This window comes from Stegodyphus dumicola, chromosome 7, assembly GCF_044657685.1.
Source record: "Stegodyphus dumicola isolate Sdum_Otavi_A_Nest chromosome 7, ASM4465768v1".
NCBI classification, from domain to species: domain Eukaryota; kingdom Metazoa; phylum Arthropoda; class Arachnida; order Araneae; family Eresidae; genus Stegodyphus; species Stegodyphus dumicola.
In genome coordinates, this window is record NC_140774.1 from 71,380,038 (window position 1) to 71,401,336 (window position 21,299).

Genomic DNA, 21,299 nt, shown 5'->3' on the forward strand with positions numbered 1-21,299 from the left:
GTGTATTTCTCTGCGTCTTACCCTGTAATAAATGTTTTGCGAAACACAGCATTTTCAATGTTCAACAATTTTTTTTTTACTGATACTAAGAAAATCATTATTTAATATTACATACACGTTACCACTTAAAGTATTTTATCGGTAAAGATTAAAAATCCTTGCATATACTGTACTGTATGTACTTTAGGCGGCAACAAATTCATGTCTTTACCAAAATAAGTTTCAACACTGTTCAGGTAAAAGTAAAAGCATTATTTTACTGTATATATCTATAATCCTTTTACTATTTAACTTACTTATCCGTAATACAATTACAAAAGTTTTAGTTTTTGTGTACTTAAAAAGGAGCAGTTTTATGGCACCAATAAAATGTGTTCTAGGATTCTTAAGAAATATGTTGACAAATAAATTAAAAATAAAATGCAGAACGAAAAACATTTTGTACGTACAGAGCTCGAAAGCAAGCTCGTCAGGCTTTGATTCGAGTATCGAGTACTCGAAAATGACCAAAAATTATCGAGTATCAAGCTCGAGCCTAAGCTCGTTCCAAACTCTAACTACAAATTATCCATAAAAGAGCATACTTACTACTTAAGAGGTACTTTCTCAGGCTTTTTTTAAATCAAAAGCCTTATATGTTTTTATTTTTTTCACAGTATTATTATCTGATGCTAGTTCTGTAATTAAAACCAGAGCATTAAGTCACATGGCTGATCTGCTTAGTGTTATGGCCGGAATAACTGGAGGTCTCAGAAGTGGTCCTGGTAATAATCCAGCATGGACAAGTGCATTTACTTTTTTGATGGTTAGTATATTTAAGTTTTTAAGTAAATCCTCGTCACCCCCCCCCGAAAAAAACTGCATATAGTAATGTTTCAGTTATAGATTTTTCATTTAGCAAATGATCATCAAAGTAAGTATGAGAATAATCAAATTAATATAAGCTTCGTTTTATGTCACAATAATATTGTCTCTGAATATATCTGTTATATGAACAATATAAGCACATTTTATGGATGGAGAAACAAAATGTAATATACAAAATGTGCATTTCTCATTCTAAACTGTAAAGACATTCATGAAATATATTAAAATAAATTTTGCAAAATAGATAGTGTTGTTTATTAATATAAAATGGCATTTCTTTTTTTGCAAAAACTACTAATTAATATATTTTATGTTTTAATTATTTTTAATAAGGTAGTTAATTAACAAGGAAATTTAAATTCTTAATAGGAAATTCTTCCATTTCAAAGAAAGAAGTTTTATGAATACTTATTTAACATTTTCAATAAATAATGTTTACTATGATTTCCCTCGTTCAATATATTATTTAGACAGTAATCTACTTTTAAATTCAGATTTTCTTTTCCCATCAAGTTATAATTTTTAAAAGTGTTTGTATTTTTTCATTTAAAAATAACATCAGGCACCTAGCAAGCCCTAAATTTGAGATGTCGAAGCCTATTTGTTGAAACAGAATTTTTCTGAAGCAGATTGATCTTTTATGTAAATAATTAATTCAAATTTAAACCTTTGCAAAAAAATTAAAATTTCTATTTAATTTTTAAACTAAAACTGGTTGGCTAATTTTAATTTAAATACTAAAACCTTTTTTTGATTGATGCATTGCAATATATAGAATTAATCTTTTATATATATATATTGTGGCGACTCTGTAAACATGTGTTGTACTCGCCAACCGCGCGCCGTTATCACTAACTGTAACCGAAGGTGGTTTCGGCAACACACAGTCATGTCTCGTCGTCGGTGCGGTTGGTCGCTCGTTTTCCTCCAACGTGATTGTCTATGTCCTGTAGTAATTAAGTTTTAATATTGTGATGTGATTAAATGTTTTTGTTATCAAAAATTGGCTCTTATGGCATGTTATGAATTCATCCTTAAAAGCACTGGCAAATTCCAATACACATAGTTTGTTGTTGCACACAGCCGCAACCATGTGCAACAAATGGTGACTTCAGGACGGTGAGGCTTAAGCCAAATGAATCGTCGAAATTTATAGTACAGCAGGAATTTTGTGCTTAAACGAGACCTTGTGATAATGTGCGAAACGCAGCTGAACCAATATTTTTTACTTATGTGTATTGGATTACTTATCGTGTCTATTGGATCGTGCATCAGTTTCATCATATTACAGCTACATGGATTACTCTTCATGTTTATATTTGTGATCATCTTTCAGACATGCGGATTATCTTCATCTTCTATTAGTGATAGTGTTCCAACATCAAGCGAGTGGATAATTTCTGTATATCAAGGTGATATTTTCTACCTTTTATTCCGCACATGGATTCGTATGTATTCGTCAAGCGGGTGAGTTTTTTCCTATATTTCTCATGTTCTAGATCATCAGAACCCAGGTCCTAACATTAATTATTTTGTGTTTCTTCACGTGTACTGCAACAGTATTCTTGAACTATATCTTTTTTTTGTTATCTGTATTTATTCATATTTATTATGGCTACTAGCGATCCTCTAGCCACTGATGACAAACAAATGGCTCGCGTTGCTGCGAAACCTGCCCCATTTTGCCGTAGTGACCCCAACCTTTGGTTTTTTTCAATTAGATGCACAATTCAAGCTCGGGGGTATAACACGCGACGACACGAAATTTTATACTGCAATTTCTGCCCTCGACACTGAGGTTCTTCAGTCAGTACGCGAGATTGTTCTGAAACCCCCTCGGATAATAAATACGAGGAATTGAAAAATAAATTAATTTCAGTTTATGAGGAGTCTGAAAACACCAAACTAAAGCAGTTATTACAAGATTTGCAACTTGGTGATATGCGCACATCCCAGTTATTGTCAAAAATGCAGGAGCTTGCGGGTGACAAGTTTTAGTCCAATGTTTTACAATCATTGTGGCTCAATCATCTCCCGAACAATATCCAAGCTCTTCTTGCCTCCAGTAACGAGAACCTACCCCAACTGGGCCAAATGGCAGACAAAATCCATGATGTTCTCCAACCACAAGCAATCAGTCAAGTTCAGCATCCCAGTGTTGATATTTCATCTCTTCAACAACAAATCCAGGAATTATCATTGCAGGTCGCAGCCTTACAGACACGATCTCAGTATCATCCACGCAGTAGATCAAAGTCCCGAAACTGAAATAATAGGGAATACCAACGCACTGATTCTGGTACTCAATCAGACATTTGTTTCTATCACAGCTGATTCGGTGATAAAGCGTGCAAGTGTACACCTCCATGCAAATTTCAGAAGACCTCTTTAAACTGAAGGGGCCGTCACTCGAAGCAATGAGTGACAACGGCCCGTGCATTAGTCGATTGTTCTTAACAGATAAACCATCAGGCAGACGTTTTCTTGTTGATACAGGTGCTGATATTTCGGTTGTACCACCCTCTTTTGCCGAATCCAAACGGCCGCCTGGAAAATTTAACTTATTTGCAGCTAACGAGTCAAAAATTGCAACATATGGAGAAATACTGATGTCTTTGGATCTAGGATTGCATCGTAAATTTCAATGGCCATTTGTCATCGTTGCGGTTTCGCACCCAATAATTGGTGCAGACTTTCTGCAAAAATTTTCTGTGTTGGTCGACATTAAAAATTGACACTTACTCGACTCCATCACACAATTGTCCGCGGTAGGTAGCATTGGAAATGCCACTAATTTTGGAATTAAATTAATTTTCGGTAATTCTCCTTTCCACAAACTACTTGAGCAATACCCTAACGTCATCCGCTCAGTAACTGGCAAACCAACTGCTGACCACGGTATTGTACACGTCATAGAGACTCCTGGACCACCAATCTTTGCCAAAGCATGGCGGTTGCCTCCAGAGAAATTAAAGGTTGCAAAAGAAGAATTTAAATACATGCTTGAGCAAGGAATCTGTCGGCCACCTAAAAGTTCATGGGCCAGTCCACTCCACATGGTTCCTAAGAAAAACGGTGACTGGCATCCTTGTGAGGATTATCGACGTCTTAATTCAGTTACTTTGCCTGATAAATATCTGGTTCCTCATATTCAGGACTGCATGCAAGTCTTGGAAGGCAAAAATATTTTTTCTACGTTAGATTTGACTCGTGCTTACCATCAGATCCCTGTCAATCCACCTGATATACCAAAAACTTCTGTAATAACACCTTTTGGATTATTCGAATTTCTTGTCATGACTTTCGGGTTATGTAACGCTGCGCAAACGTTTCAGCGCTTCATTAATGAAGTCCTTCGAGATTTAGATTTTTGTGTCCCATATTTCGATGACATTCTGGTAGCCTCGACAACTGAAACCCAGCACCTTGAACACCTTTGCATAGTCCTTGGCCGATTTCAGTCTTATGGTGTAGTCATTAATCCATCAAAATGTGTTTTCGGGAAATCTAAAGTGTCATTTCTTGGTCACGAAGTTTCTTCGGAGGGCGTTCGCCCACTTAGTGACAGAGTCACTGCAATTCAAAATTTCCCAGAGCCAAAAACTGTTCAGGAGCTGCGTCGTTTTCTGGCCATGTTAAATTTTTATCGTTGCTTTCTTCCTCATGCCGCTGAAAAGCAGGCACCTTTGCACACATATTTGGTTGTGAGTAAAAAGAAAGATACGCGGCCAATTATTTGGTCTGATGATGCCCATTCATAAAATATATTAAAATAAATTTTGCCTTTGTACAATGTAAGAATGACTTAGCGTCGGCAACAGCTCTTAGCTATCCTTCTAAGCACCCTTTAGCATTAATGGTTGACGCGTCTAATACGGCCATGGGTGCAGTTTTGCAGCAACTGGTAGACGGAGCATGGAAGCCTCTGGCTTTCTTCTCGAAAAAATTTTCTGCAGCGCAATCAAAATACAGCACGTACGACCGCGAACTTCTTAGTGCGTATGAAGCTGTTAAACATTTTCGTCATATGGTAGAAGGTTGTGTGTTTTCTATCTATACCGACCACAAGCCGCTAATTTTCGCTTTTCGACAAAAGCCTGACAAGGCTTCTCCCAGGCAAATGCGTCATCTTGATTACATAGCGCAGTTTACAACCGATTTTAGGCATGTAGAAGTCCCTCAAAATACAGTTGCTGATGCTCTGTCCAGAATTGAAGAGGTTCAGTAGCCATCAACAACAGATTTCTCCGCCATTGCTGAATGTCAGAAACAGGACCCAGAATTGCAACATCTTTTGTCTGACAAGTCTTCTCATGGACTTAATTTAGTACCTATGCAGTTAGAACCAGATCTTTCACTATACTGCGATGTGCAAGGTAATGTGGTGCGGCCATACATTCCACTGAAATTCCGGCATGGTATTTTTAGTGGCCTCCATAATTTATCCCAAAAAATTCACAGGCACACTCGAACTCCATGTCAACGCTTTGAGTTACCATTTGCTCGCTTTAGCCATGTACATATCGATTTGGTTGGACCCTTACCCCCATCACTAGGTTATACATATCTTCTTATGTGTGTCGACAGATACACACGTTAGCCAGAGGCTATCCCTATTGTAGATATGTCCGCCGACACTGTGGCGAAAACCTTTTTTTCTGTATGGATTTCACGGTTTGGGGTACCCGAGTACGTTACCACGGACCAAGGACGGCAGTTCGAATCTCAATTATTTACTGCATTAACAAAATTCTTGGGAACTGAAAAGATCCGTACATCACCGTACCACCCGAATTCCAATGGACTTGTTGAGAGGTTCCATCGCTCTCTTAAACAGGCCATTAGATGCCATACTGCTATTCACTGGGTTGATATCCTTCCTACTGTGTTGTTAGGACTCAGAACGGCTATCAAAGAGGACCTGGGTTCTTCAAGTGCTGAAATGGTTTATGGTACCAATTTACGTTTACCGGGAGATTTTATAAATCCCGCAAAAAACTCACCCAATGTCCAGCCCCATACATTCCTCAAACAATTGCGTGAAACCATGGCTGCATTATACCCTAAGCCCACAAGCTTACATTTTTCAAGACCTGTGTTTGTGCCTAAAGAACTCGCTACATCCTCACATGTGTTCTTACGGTGTGATGCATCAAAAAAGTCCTTGGAGCCTACCTATACAGGCCCACACCTAGTTCTAAGTCGCACATCCAAGAACTATCGGATACTAATTGGCAACAAAGAGACAGTGGTGAGCCTTGATCGTCTCAAACCAGCCTTTATCTTAGCACCACAAACTGTCAAGACTGGTACATCAGTCCCATCTCCTTCGAAGATACCTTCATCTATTGGGTCTATACCAACATCTGCTACTACGTCGGTTCCTGTGCCTGGATCCCAGAAAACAAGTGCTCCTCAGTATACACGTTCCGGACGTAGAGTCCGATTTAACCCTCGGTACCTTTAATTCATTGCCACTGGAGGGGGAGTACTGTGGTGACTCTGTAAACATGTGTTGTACTCGCCAACCGCGCGCCATTATCACTAACTGTAACCGAAGGTGGTTTCGGCGACACACAGTCACGTCTCGTCGCCGATGCGGTTGGTCGCTTGTTTTCCTCCAATGTGATTGTCTTTTGCCTGTAGTAATTAAGTTTTAATATTGTGATGTGATTAAATGTTTTTGTTATCAAAAATTGGCTCTTATGGCATGTTATGAATTCATCCTTAAAAGCACTGGCAAATTCCAATACGCATAGTTTGTTGTTGCACACAGCCGCAACCACGTGCAACAATATATATATATATGTTTCCATTATATATATCTATACATCCCTCAAAATAATACCCTAATATTCGTATTTTGAATGCAGGTTTTAAGCATTGCACAAGTAAATACATTTGATGATTTTACTACCATGTATTTTTGGTTTGCTCTAAATTCTTTTAAAAATATATAAAATTCAAATGTTTAATTAAAAAACTGAAGAAACTTCCATATAAATTCTTTAAATGAAGAAATGATAAATTAAATTTATATTATTAATTCTATATCACTTTTAGTTAATCTTTTTATTACTTAAAACTGAGCCTTTATTACTATACTGGTGTGCTAAGAACTTTTCTTTTGTGAAAATATGAATTAGTTCACATACTTTGCAGTTTTAATTTTTAAAATATTTATGACCTACTTTCAAAAGTTTTATAATGTGCCACCCAAACATGTGAGATTGTAACTGGTAATGTGAGACGAACAAATATTAAAAGCAGTAGTCTGTAGTAACTGGCTTCTTATACCTTTTAATAATTTAAAGTTAGGACCCTTTCCTTTTTTGTGATATGAAGTTACGGTATTTGACATTAATTGCAGATTGCTTAAGTTTCCTAGTGGGAAGAATTAAAAATCAAAGTAAAATTTCAAGTCTACTATTTGAAATTATTATGATAATTCTGTGTTTTATTTTCATAAATTTGAAAAGTATAAATTACTCCACATTCAGTATGTATATAAAGCAACATTTGATGCAGTTGGGTGCAGATAGTATTAGAAACACATCTGCTGCCATTACCAGCCCTCTCATATGTAAAGAATCATATCCATTAAAAAGAAAGCTATCATGTAAATTCTGGTTTCTTGAATTAATCAATAAGGTGTGTTATATAGTAGTAGTAGACATCATTGTGATTTTCTTAAAAAGCACTGAAAGACAAATTGAAATTTGATAATTTATAGTGAAAATGATTCATATAATCATAAAAGATTTATAGCTCTACCAGATCAATTGCTTAGTATAGTAAATATTAAAAGAATTTATAAAAAGAATGTCATATAAAAATGTATACATATATGAATCATATAGGTGTTTAATTCTAAAAGGAAGCAAAACCATGATAGTGTCCTTTCAGCTGAGAATTTAAAGCAAAACATTGCTAACAGAAATACTATTTCGATAAATACACTGGTGTGCAAAAATTAAGGACGAAGTCGAAAAATTAGCATATCAGCTGAACGAAGAGGCAGAGCGGACAGAAAGACCAATCAGGAGATTAAGTAAGGTGATGTACGGTAGCACATGCGCAGATATGCAGGTAGACATAATGGGGGAGTGTCTGAGTAGTATAAAGCATGTTGTCGGTGTAAGATCAGTATTTCTGGCAAAGAGATTGCATGCCGTATAGCAGTTAAAATCACACTGACTTGCTGCCTCAGTGAGAAATGGCGAATAATCAATCTGTTAGACGACATCTGGATGCTTTTACCCGAGGTCGAATCATTGGGAAGTTGGAGGAAGGCCGCAGTGCGACAAGTGTGGCTGCAGAGTTTGGAATTGCTCACAGCATCGTTTCACAACTTTGGAGACAATTTCAAACTACAGGAACAGCTATCCGGGGGTTTAGTAGTGGTCGTCCATGAGGAACCACACCCGCAGATGACTGGTATATTGCCTTACAGGCCAGAATAAACAGGCAGCAGACGGCGGGAGAAATCGCTAGACACACGACACATGCGACTGGACGACCAATATCGCGTTTTACCGTGGCCAGAAGACTGCACGGTGGTGGTCTGTTTGCACGACGCCCTGTACGGTGTGTACCTCTAACGCCTGCCCATCGGAGAAGGCATTCTCTGTGGTGCCGGGAACACCGGAATTGGAGAGACAATGTATGGTGACGAGTACTCTTTACAGATGAGAGCAGATTCAGTCTGAGTAGCGATTCTCATCGCATACTTATCTGGAGAGAGCGGGGAAGCCGCAATCATCCCTCGAACATCATTGAAAGGGACAGGTATGGAGGTGGCGGTGTTCTCGTTTGGGGAGGCATCATGCTTGGTAGTCGTACAGACCTTCACATCTTCGACGCAGGTTCAGTCGACGGGACCCGTTATTGTAACGAGATTCTTTTTCCATATGTGCGTCTTTTTAGAGGCGTTATGGGTCCGCAGTTCCTTTTCATGGACGACAATGCACCATGTCATCGCACAGTAGCTGCCGAACAGCTCTTAGAAAGTAAGGATATTGAACGTATGGATTGGCCGGCGCGATCTCCGGATCTCAATCCCATCGAGCATGTATAGGATTTTCTAGGGAGATGTTTGGCAGTTCGTACCTTACCACCAGTAACGATTCCGGAGCTTCGACTGGCGCTGCAAGACGAATGGGCAGCAATGCCTCAACAACTCAATGACACCCTCATTCTCAGAATGGGCAGACGCTGTGAAACCTGCCTAGCAGTCAGGGGAGATCATATCCCCTATTAAAGACTGGATGTTTCTTGCTGGACACCCATCACAGGGATGTTTCGACCTTCAGTCGCATTGCGCTCCATGCTACTTTTTCAATAAAGCTTCTTTTTATCCCTCTGATTTCTCTTTTAGTAAGTGTTGCTTACATTACTCATGTCCTTACATATTGGGGATCTTACAGTATTAAATGTGTTGATTTGGAAAGCTTTTGTACAAAGTTATATTGAAAAAACCGTCTCGTCCTTAATTTTTGCACACCAGTGTAGTTAGGATGACTCATTTTAAATAGAAAGTATGTATGCAAAGAAACTGTTAGTTTGTGCATAGTTAATGCCAGTTAGCCAGCACAGCTCCAACAGAACTTTCACTATTGAATAATATCAAATTTGCATTATTTCAAAACTGCTTTATTATTGCTTAAAATAGGGCTTAACTTAGAAAACAAGCATAATATTTTTTACAACATTTTATTTCTTTTGCTTAAAAAGTTGTTTCCAAATATCATAAAATAAAAATTATGATAGAATCACAATTGTTTGGGAAATAAACAAATTAATTAATTCAAGTAACTCCCTTATTACTTTCAAAATTATAATAAGAAAGCTGATGCCTTGCATGATGACTAGATTTTAGAAGTTTATTCATAGAGGACTGGAGTTTAAAAAATATATGCATAATTTTCTACAAGTGCAATTCTATAAAATCTCGTGAAAAATTATACAAGTTTCATTCAAGAAAGTTATTATCAAGTAAAAAATGCACCTTTTATCTTAATAGAAGTTGGAGTATCTAAATTAGCAAAAGGGTATTCTGAACTACTCAACTGACAATTATGACTGATGATAACAACTAACAATTAATTAATTACTGACAAAACTTTTTAGTTTAAATGCAATTTCATGCATAACTCAGATGCAGTCAAACATCTAAAATTAAGCAAAAGAGAAACCATATACATATATATATATATATATATATATATATATATATATATATTTTCATAAAGAAAATCCTGAAAACTCACACAGTCAGATATTTCAGTCCTCAACAATGAAATCAGAGCCCAACTACTGCTTTCTCATGCCTTTAGCCATTCAAATGCTGGTCATCCTAAAGAAAAGACATCTAAGTCCTTCTTACATACATCATTTTTTAAAATTAATTCTAACCTGTGATTAGAATTTAGTAAATTTTATGGATGAAATTAGGCTTAAAAAATGAGAGAGATAGAGAGAGACTTGGTTTTTTAGGACAAAATAAGGAAAACCTATATCAGATTCTGTCAAAGTACATGAAAAATTTCTTTAAAATGAATGCCATTTTAAGATCAAATCTTAGATAATTTTAAAGCTGGTATGTTTCACAATTTTTTTTTTCTATTTGAAATTACTCATGATTTGTGAAAGATTACTTTGTAGAATGTTATAATAGTGAATATTTAATATAAATTCAGATACAAATTTTCTTCCGAGTTTTCAGGGCCGTTCAAAATTTCGTCCTTATACAAATGCTATTTTAACTTTCCTTTGGATTATGAAATGCCAAAAAGAGCATCAGATGCGTGCATAATACTTAAAAGTATTAAATTTAATTTGTGTGCATGAATATATATGCAGATATTAAGGTACTTACAACTCTTCTTAATTTGAAGTCTTTAATAGAAATTCATGTCTTTGTATTTTAAGACAGTAAGCCATGCATAACAAATAATTGTTTATCATTTAACTACTATGCATGTAAATGTTACATATCAGGAACATATAATCAAATATGTTCTTGCTTTTAGTATATTTAATGATGATTTTTTTTTTTTTTTTTTTTTTTTTCTTCCTGTAAATTATTTTCCAGTATAACATGCTAAAACAAATCACACGTGAACCTTAGCATTTTCAACTTTACTTTACTATCCTCTCCAGTGAGATCTTTCAACCAATGAAAACAAAAAAGAATTTAAAATTAGTGGATATTTCTAAAGTCTGTAATGTAGAGAGATGCTTGAATGAATTTCTAAAGTTTTAAAAAATTACCCTCATTTAAGCAATTTGTTCAGAAGACAATGAAGATAAATTTAAAAAAAAAATTGATGACAAAATAAAATTCAGAGTACTAAAATAATCAAAACTTACATTGTTTGCTTAATCAAAAAGAAATTTTTAATATGTTTCTTATGTTTGTTGGTATAACTGAAATCAAAAGAAGATTTAACACAACCAAAATTAATAAACTAGATCATATGCCAATTATGATTCCTCCTTTCACTTCCAAAATATATTTTTGGCTGGCAAGTGATCAAACTAAATTTCCTGATGCTAAATTTTTAAGATAATGAGTGAAAAGAGAGTTCAAAGTTATGAAGGTGATTATATTTTTTATGATTCTAAGCATCATTAATTAAAAAAGGGATGTCTTTCCTCCTGCCCTCCCTCAAGCTGGATTTTCAAGTCACAGAGGATTTATGCTTTGTTTCACATTTTATGACTAAGAACAAAGTCATTTATCTTTATATGAAGTGTTTGCTAATCAAGTCAAATTTGTGCCACAGCTGAAATATTTTCTTTGATTTATGCCAAGTTTAAAAATTATTTGTGGTAAATACTGACATGAAGTTTTTATGCATCAGAAGTATTTAATTTTTTTTTTTTAACCTGGCTATGGGCCTAAACATGATATGTATGTGCATATTGCATTGTATTATAATCATAAAAATATATCAATATTTTTCATCAATTGCATGCATAATAATTTTAATGAAATTGTATCTCTTTCTTAAACTTTGTTGGTCATGAATAAACTTAGCTTGCATTCCAGTTATGCACTACACTGGGTGCAAATGAACCAGCTTACATAAAAATTTATGACTACCACACATGTTTAAGATGAAAGAATTGCTAAATTTCGTAACCACCAAATGGTTAAATGAAAATATATTTGTATTTCATGTGGCAAATTCTAACCTATTATTTGCAGTTTTTATATGCGTTAATGGTCAAAAAAATATTTTGGTTATGCAGATTAACTTAAAAAACTATCATTTCCAGGTTAGATTTTTCTTAGAAATTGTAACCTATGACTGATATTGAAAAGTATAATATAATAAACAAGCAATAGTGCATTTTAGAAATTTAATTAGGTCTTGATTTTTTTTAGTGTTCTTCTTAAAAGATAACTACTTTGGGGTAAAAGTAACTCGTACACTTAGATTTGTTTCTTAAACGTTGCACATTCTTTTTGATTGATAATTTTCAAACAAATAAGTTTTTAAGAAAGATTTTAGTTTTTTTATCATTAATTTTTCTGTATCAATTACAATAATATATAAATGTCTGTTTATTTAACTTTATGTGCATATGCTAAGAAAAGGGGGAGGGAGACTGCAAACTGTTAGATTGGGTTATTGTTAAAATTTCTTGCAAAGCTTGATTTCCATTGACAAATGTAATTTGTGGCTAAGCAATAGACTGTTGAATATTATCTGTTGATTATTTTGCTTAAATTTGTTGCAGAATAGTAACATTATTGAGGGGATGAAAGCTTTGCAGAATGAAAGGTCAAACTGGTTAGATCGTCCAGACCATATTATGAGAGCTGCTCGTCATTACGATAGAGCTGCCCAAATTTTGATTTTGATATCAGTAAAGACTGTTTTAGAGGTAATCATATTTTAAAAGATACCTTGTTTTTTTTATTCTGTAATTATTTATACTCTTATTTTTGTTGTATATTCATTCTGTGAAATAAAATGAAAATTTGAAACTTGATCAATATCAAATTTTTTCTTTACCAGCTTAATTTTATTATTGACAAAATATAAAAGACAGTTTTAAGCATACTTCTGCTTATTTTTATGATATATTCTAATAAGACTGTCTTCAGTAAATGCAAATAATTAATTAAGCGTATTGATTATCAGGGAAGGTAGTTTAAATGATTAATTAAAGTTGTGAACATAAGAATTTTATATGATGTATTTATTCATAATTAAAATATAAAAGTCAAATGATGTTAAATTTTAGCCGATATAATTCTCAGATTCCAGCTTCTAAAATAAATGGGTGGTATGTATGTTGAAATGTTCAGTCATCTGCAAATATTAAAATGTGAACTTCAAATTGCATACAAGGCAAAACATTTTATTTAGAAATGTTAATTTTTTATGTTAAATGATATTTAAAATGTGTTTCACATTTTTATTGCTTTCAAAGTTTGAAAAAAATTCTAATATCTAATCAAATCCAAATCATTTTGAGCTAAAATTTGATTTAAGTCTGTATATAAAACTTTTTTTTTTTTTTTTTTTTTTTTTTTAAATCTGTATGTAGGAATTTGCATTGTTTGCAGTATTCTATAATTTAAAAAAAAAATTCTTCATAAATATTCTTTGTATAAATTTGTTAATGAACATTAATAGTAGCTTTCTTAATATCCTGATACATTAAAGTCAGTAAGATCTTCAAGTCTGGGGTTCTCAACCAAGGCGGGGATTACCTACTAGGAAGAATTTCATAGTTTCAGAAGAGAATATGGATAGCCTTTTATTTACCTGTTAAGTATTTAGTTTTAGTTAATATAAAAATCTACTTTTTTAATCAAGTTTTAGGATTTTTTTTTATTTCTGAAATACATTAAAAAATAATCTAAATTTAAATAAATAGTTTTTTAGTTTTGTAAAAGGGCAGGGAATGATTGTCTAGTAGTGGTGAAAAAGGTGCATGGGGCAAAAAAAAAAAAAAAAAATTGAGAACCCCTGCTCTAAGTTATTTTATTTTCCTGTAAGTATTTTATATATATTAAATTTTTGATTTAATCTTACTTATTTTGTGGCCTTAATTTCTGAAAATTTGTAATTATCTGACTTACATACAACTTTCCCAGGTGAATTTATATGTATTTTTAGCAAACACAGAAGCTTTAATTAAAATATGGTTTATTGCTGCAGCCAACTTGATTGAAAAAAGTTAACACGAGATAAGAAGATTAACTAAACAACATCTTAGGTGCAGCTGGACATCCATAGTGCCATTCCCTGTTTCTTGAGTTACTTTAAAATACCATTTGATCACTCTTGAATAGATTTTGCTCAGTTACACTGAATATGGCCACTCTTTCATAGAGTCTTCGTGAAATCTACTGAGTCACTCTAGAATACCACACTCTTGTAGAATTTGTTGTGTCACTCAGATAGACTCTGCATGGTTATTCCATAGGGATAAACTCCACATGGCCACTGTGTCATAGAGTACACTCGGTTACTGTAGACTCGGCTCCTAGGAAGTTCTTGGCCTATCCGGCAGTGCCCGCAATGTACCTACACTGCATACTACTACTTCTGCCTATCTACCTTCTCTACTACAACTACTGCTCCTCAACAGCTGGAATTTCAAACTTTTGTACTGGTGGTATTTGCCACTACTTGAATGGGATATACAAATTTTTAGCCAATATTTGATAATGTGGTTATAATTTTGTCATACTTTTTAATACTGCATGTTCGTCTTTAAAGCTGTAAGATCTAAACTGTTAGGTTTTTATTAAAAACTGATTATTTTCAAATTATTTCAATTTCTATATTAATTAAATTATTTCATTTTAGTGTATAGTTTTAAGTCCATCATCACTGCCTGATATAGGAACATATATAACTGCTGAATGCCCTGCAAGAATTGACCTTCAAGGGGGTTGGTCAGATACACCTCCAATATGTTATGAGCTTGGTGGATCTGTAGTAAATGTTGCTGTGCTAATTGACGGAAAGGTAAACAAATTCTGTTTCTGATAAATGTAAGCACTTTGCTGGAAAAATAGCAAATTTAATTTAGTGGTGAGGTAATATTTCAGTTAGAAATATTTTAGATTACTACAATATTTATTGTGTATCCTTTGATATAAGGATTTGCTTTCTTGTATGAAAATATGTATTTTTATTTTTAGAAACCAATTGGTGCAAGGGCTCGTAGAATTATTGAGTAAGTTCAATAATTATTTTTAAGTATATTAATTATTCAAAAAAGACATTTATTTTATTAAATTAAATTACATCTAATGCAAAAGACATGTAAATATTTTGGTTTAAATTTTTTTTAAATACATTTTTTAATGGAAGAAAATCCTTATATTCAAAACAACCTTAGCATTGTATGTTATATGTCTATCATATTACATTACTGTTTCCTAAGTAATTCCTTTTGTTAATAATGGTTTGCTTTAATTATTGTTTAATATACTTTAATAATTTTATAATGTTCTGCTTCAGCCATTAAAGAGATTTTTCTTGAAAAAACGGAATTTTTTTCTATTTTTTGAAATATACTTCTAGGAAAACAACAGGCAGTTAATTATACAAAGAATGTGTGTTTGAAAGATATTATTTTCTCAATTTTTGGAGACTTAGAAGATCATTGATTTACAATATTTGTAGAAATATTTATTCAATGTAAAATATTAATATAATTCAAGATTTATGAAAATGGTGACTGTGTACTTTTTACTTCCATAAACATTGATTCTATGCATGTACTTGTAATAACAAAGTGAATGCTAATTAATCCTTCCGAGATGGTGCACCTCTGTTTAAGACATTCACTCTGGACAGATGAGAGTTGAAAGGAATTGTCTCACAGGACAAGGGTTTCGCATCCACTAAGCCTAACTTTAGAAATTATGTCCAAACATCTAATTATTGGTACTACAGTACAAAGTCTGAAATCCGGAATGATCTAAAATCTGAAACTCAAAACTACCAACGAAGTTTTTCTCGTAGGCTTTACGCATGCGCATTTGATTTCCCTCCCCCTTCCGTGCATAATAAAACATCTGGAGAGTCCCGATTCTTAATTTCACTTCGACACTAAATAAAATACCTTGTTATTGAAGAAACAATCATTTTAGCATAAATTTGTACAATCAGTAATTTGGCTCCGTTGCTGTGTATCTGCGTGGAACACATCTCGAACCAAAACAATCCATATAGATACATCGTTGATCTGACGACAACATGGAGAATCATTACTTAATTATACTTTCCTTTCATCACCGCATGTTTATCAAAACATGACAACTTGAGTAATGACTTATGTAGCGATGCCTAAACAATTTTTTTTATGTTAGTAATTGAATAATAAAGGAGTATGATAACCTTTTATGTTGACATTATGCTTGGCAGTGATTACAGATTTAAGTTAAATGCGCTAAAAAATGTTGACAAGGAAAAATTTACCAAAAATTTCTTTCTGTCTGCTAAAAATAGATTTTGTTGATGATAGTCATAGACCTAAAGATTACATTATGGGCTATTTGAATTAAGAATAGAGACTGTATCAGACGGTAAGATATCTAGCGCTGGCCCTCAATAAGGTTTAAGTATATGTGGGAATTTATTTATTCAGAACTCTGATAACCCTTAAGAATGTGCAAGAAATAGACATAAGTATAATAAATAACTAAACTAGTACAATTCAGGCTTAATTGTCTCAGTGCGCAATAGAAGCAAGACGAAATTTAACGGAACAGCTTATCATTAGTCGCCAAGCTCATGATGCATAGCTCAATATTTATAGTGAAGGACAGCTAAATTTGATGATAATAGCCACTAATTTTAAAGGTTTTTGGATATAGCAAAACAAAGGTAAAATTTCCCAATTAACAGATTTTGTAAAGAAATGTGGAGAAGTGGTAATAAATGAAGATGATATAAGAGAGGTTTTTATATCATGAATGGTGAAATCTGTAGTATGGTTCTAGATCCAGAAAAAAGCGCTACCGATAGTAAAGAAAGTGACAGAGAAGTTACTGAAAATGAGAAAATTTCGATTGACAAGTTAGTTCGAATTCTCGAAACAGCAGATACAGGGCTTTAACAATGTAACTCAACAAAAGATTATGTCTGTCTACAAAATTAAGGAGAAAGTATTAGCACAAAAATGAAGGCAATTTAAAACAACTTCATTGAAAGAAATGTTTATTAAGATAAACAAATAAATATTAAGCTTTTTTTTTTTTTTTTTTTTTTTAAGTTTGATACCCTTTAGATCATAAATGCTTCATTATTTCATAAATCACGATTTCATATTTTTAATTTTATAATTTCTACATGCCATTTTACTAGATTTAAACTGATGATCTGTTATCCGGAAAAATCGCAAATCCGGAATCGCCAAAGTCCTGACAAGTCCGGATTTCAGACTTTGTACTTTAGACTATTACTTAAGCTATCATATGTGTTAAAATTAGCATTTAATAATCTTTTTCCTCTACTTTACATGAAAATATTAAAAAAATTTGTGTACTTTGAGAAGTAATTTTCAGAAGCACTCTTCAAATTATTCTGAAGTTTTATTTTATAAAATACATTAATAAGCTTTTAAATTAATAAAAAATACAAGAAAAACTATTAACAAGAAAAAGTAACCAAATTTTTTATGTAAAATGAAAGACAGACGCTCAAGACACCTTTGCTTAAGATGTTCCCTCTGGACGGAAATCAAATTGAAGGTCAGAGTCCTAAAACTGTATTCACTTCAAAAGTACATAGGATGCCATCTAGTAGTCTTTAGAATGTTCCAGAAACTGGCAAAACTGTGTGATGGCTGAAAATGAATGAGTAAACGCTCTGGCACACCAGCGTGCCAGCTGGGAAATGCATTTCTTTCTTGCTGGCACATATGTTTGATATTCAGCACAAACGAGTTAGTGTCCTACAGTGTGGGAGTGCAGCAGTAAAGAGATGATTCTGAGGCCTGTCATATATATATTTTGCAGTCATACAAATTATTTGACCTTGTCACCTTTAAAGTTCTCTCTTCTTATATTCATGTATTGCTGTGTATAATATTTCCAATTCACGCAGCAATCCCAGTAAGCGTTTTTCAAGGATCACACATAATTCTTTTTATGAATTTTGGTTTATCTCATTAACTGCATTGAAACTTCATCCTTTCAAAGTTAATTTCAATTTTGGAAAAAAGAAACTGTTGTCCAGGACAAGATCTGGAGAATATAGAGGCTTGGAAACATGATTTTTATCTGTTTTGGCACAAAAATTGGGAATTAAAGGAGATGCATGATTTCATTTACAGTTTGGATATTTTTCTTGAAATGCCGTACTCTTAGTTACTCAGTATTTTAAGGTAATGCTGTAATACCAATGATTCATTGTTTACTCTTTTATAAAAATGTGTGGTGGATGATCTCTTGCATTTAGGGGGGGAATCTCTACCTGACTCCTCATGCTTTTGTTGGCAATGGGTAACTTTTCTAATCCACTGTAAAGACGAAGAATCTGTTTCAAATTCAAAGCCATGTTTCAGCACCAGTGTTCATTCATTCTTTTTGTGAATTCTTCATCCTCATTTGCATGATCCAAAACAGCTTGCTCATTTCCAGTTTTTAAGATATAATGTGATGACATAATCCAATTAAAATTCTGCACTTTTCTGCAGTTTTTTTTTTTTTTTTTTAAATAATTAGTCACTAATTTAAAATTGTGATTTCACAAATTTAAGTAATATAAATTTCTTTATTTGATGCCAGTGGCATTGGTTGATGGCTGACTTTGAATTGGTTAATTGGTTGACTTAAATTGAGTGAATTTTTAAACTATTAAAACACTGCATACAACTTGATCAGGCAATCATTAAAACTCAGCATTTGATGAGGCTGTAATTTTTTTTTTTTTTTTGTGAGTTTAATATAAATTTTTTTATAATGTACTATTTTTAAAACTAATGCATTTTTAAAAATTGCAGAGTAAATACAGCATGTGTTTTAGCAAATAATAAGAAGCTTACTAATGATACCCATTAAATATTAAAATATCACTGGCACACTATTAAGAATGTTTAGGAATATTTTTAATAGATCTTGTTTTGACAAATGTGAAATAATTACAGTATCAATTGCTGTATGTAATGTTCCTTAGAAATTTCGGGAAAGTATCCCTTCCTTGGGTAAGTCTGTATTTACTTTCCCATAATCAAATGTTCAATTTAAAATAAAACAGTTGTTGCGTATTGTTTGTCAAATGGCTTCAGAATTAAATTTATGCTTAATACTTTAAGCATAAATTTAATTCTGAAGCCATTTGACAAACAATACTATGTATTTAATTAAATTTATGCTTAAAGTATTCAAATGAAGTAATGCTAGTATTTCTTAATTTTATTTATCATATTTATTTGCATATTTTTCTGCCTTTACATACTAATTTTATATCCTTTCAATGTACATTATTTCTGGAGAGAAGGCTTAAATGAAGAGCATAACATGTTAAAAGCACATATAAAATGACAAACTAAATATTGTAATACAGTAAAAACTTTACTGCCTCACATTTAACTAACCAGAAAGCTCAAGTAACAAGAATATTTTAGAATTTTAGGAAATTGTTTCACCTGTAAAGATTTAGTCAATGACAGATTTGTAACACCATTATAGAGGTCATAATATTATCAACATGTAAGCCTTGTCCCCAAACATTGTGATTTAGTTCCAATAATGGATAAGCATGATATCACAACACAGTTATAAAAGTTCATTTTGAGTGTACATTTTAATAATTATCCATAAGCCAGTTTAATTATTGTAAAGAAAGGAATAAGTTCTATTTTTCCCTTCACATTTTGAAAAAAAAAATTAATATGTGGGACACCAAGAAGTGAAATAGTTTCAAAGTTACATGATCATAAAAAAAAGGCCATGATGGAGACTTTGAAAATGGTTTAAAAAGGTGAGGTAATGCGAAACATTATGTTAAGCAATTTAAGTTTTTTACATGCCATATATGTAATTTATATCACTTTACCTAACTGAAAAAAGAGGAAGCTGTTCATTTAAATTTCTGCTAGAATGATTGGTGGCATATCCACCAAATTTTAGCTTCGATGGGATTTCATAATCAAATCAGTAGTTCTACTTTAATGTTTAATGCCTAAGTTGGCTTTTATGTCTGAAATGTGTTTCTTTTCTCAAAAGGTTATATTATTTTAAATGTAGGCTTTTGATATTCAAGTTGGTAACAAATAAGATGATGTTTTTTATAATTTCAGAGCAGACATTTTTCAAATTCATTTGCTTTTCTAATATGAATTCTATTTTTATATGCCCAACTATCCAGTATTTTCACATATCCAGAACTCAGCATTTACTGAGCGTTATGGGTATTCAAGATTTTATTGTACTTCATATTTCTCAAAGAAGTTAGCTAATAATTTCAATGAAAGATGTCTTTTTCTTTAAACAATGTACTTTCTTCACAAACATTTTACATTGTCACCATAAATCAGAAGTTTCTGACTCATGTGCCTAAGAAATTAATCATGAAAGCTAAGAATATATATATATGAAATAATCAGAGCACAAGGAAAAGCCGGAGCAGTGTCTATGCATAGTATGCTAATAATGCTAACTTGGTAATATCTAAAGAAGCTGGCAGTCGAGGCAATTTTAATTCCATTTTTATTTCCAATTGATATTTGTGGCCACAATCGCTTGGCACTCTAGTCGTGCTTTTCCACAGAAGATTTACATTTTTTATATTGTTGAGATAGAAAGCAAGCCAGGAAAATTACATCTTAGCACAGTAGAGAGCAAAAGCTGAGGTCATGCGTAGTTACGAAAGATGGAAGCACACAAAGAGAAAAGTTTTGGTTTACAATTTGGTGATTGGTCAAGAGGCATGTGCATTAAGGGTTACGTAAGATCACATGATTAATTTAAATGACGTAGTTTAGACTTACGGCGCTGTTTTTAGGACAGATAGATGAAGTTCCCAAATGAAATAGAAAATAAAAGAGGTTATAGTGAATTAAATTTAAAAGTTTGCTTTGATATTTTTTATCTTACATATATATATATGTATGTAAGCGGGAAGAAATAAATGGTTAAATATGGAGTTTCTTTAATGTAGTTGCTTGAATTCTGTATGTTAAAATTTCACTTAACTATCTTATTTAATTATTTTCTAATGCATCAAAATTTTTCTAGACCTCACATTTTGTTGAAACTTGGTCTTGAGGAAATGTGCCATGAAGTCCTCATAAAAGATATAAAAGATGTACTGAATTATGATCAGCCAAACGCCCAAGGTATCAAATTTTAATGTTATTCTCCTCCTCCCCCCATATTTACTCCATTAGAATACACTTAAGGGAACTTATAGTTCGTTTTTAATATTTAAGAGGATTTTTTTGTTGTT

At 32.9% G+C, this 21,299-nt stretch overlaps 1 protein-coding gene and 1 long non-coding RNA gene across 7 annotated transcripts in view; one reads left to right on the forward strand and one right to left on the reverse strand.

Moving 5' to 3' along the window:
• LOC118195782 (L-fucose kinase-like) overlaps positions 1 to 21,299 on the forward strand; it is a 143,534-nt gene that overhangs the window by 108,161 nt on the left and 14,074 nt on the right. For all 6 annotated transcript variants that reach the window (XM_085820433.1, XM_085820434.1, XM_085820429.1 and 3 more), the window contains 5 exons: positions 657 to 805; positions 12,616 to 12,762; positions 14,703 to 14,864; positions 15,041 to 15,075; positions 21,089 to 21,189. In XM_085820433.1, the coding sequence (XP_085676559.1) occupies positions 657 to 805; positions 12,616 to 12,762; positions 14,703 to 14,864; positions 15,041 to 15,075; positions 21,089 to 21,189 (594 nt within the window). The remainder of the gene's footprint in view (positions 1 to 656; positions 806 to 12,615; positions 12,763 to 14,702; positions 14,865 to 15,040; positions 15,076 to 21,088; positions 21,190 to 21,299) is intronic.
• The window catches only part of LOC146996223 (uncharacterized), a 65,146-nt gene that overhangs the window by 7,748 nt on the left and 36,099 nt on the right, over positions 1 to 21,299 (reverse strand). Inside the window, exon 2 of the long non-coding RNA XR_015042114.1 lies at positions 10,137 to 10,222. This is a non-coding gene — a long non-coding RNA (uncharacterized LOC146996223). The remainder of the gene's footprint in view (positions 1 to 10,136; positions 10,223 to 21,299) is intronic.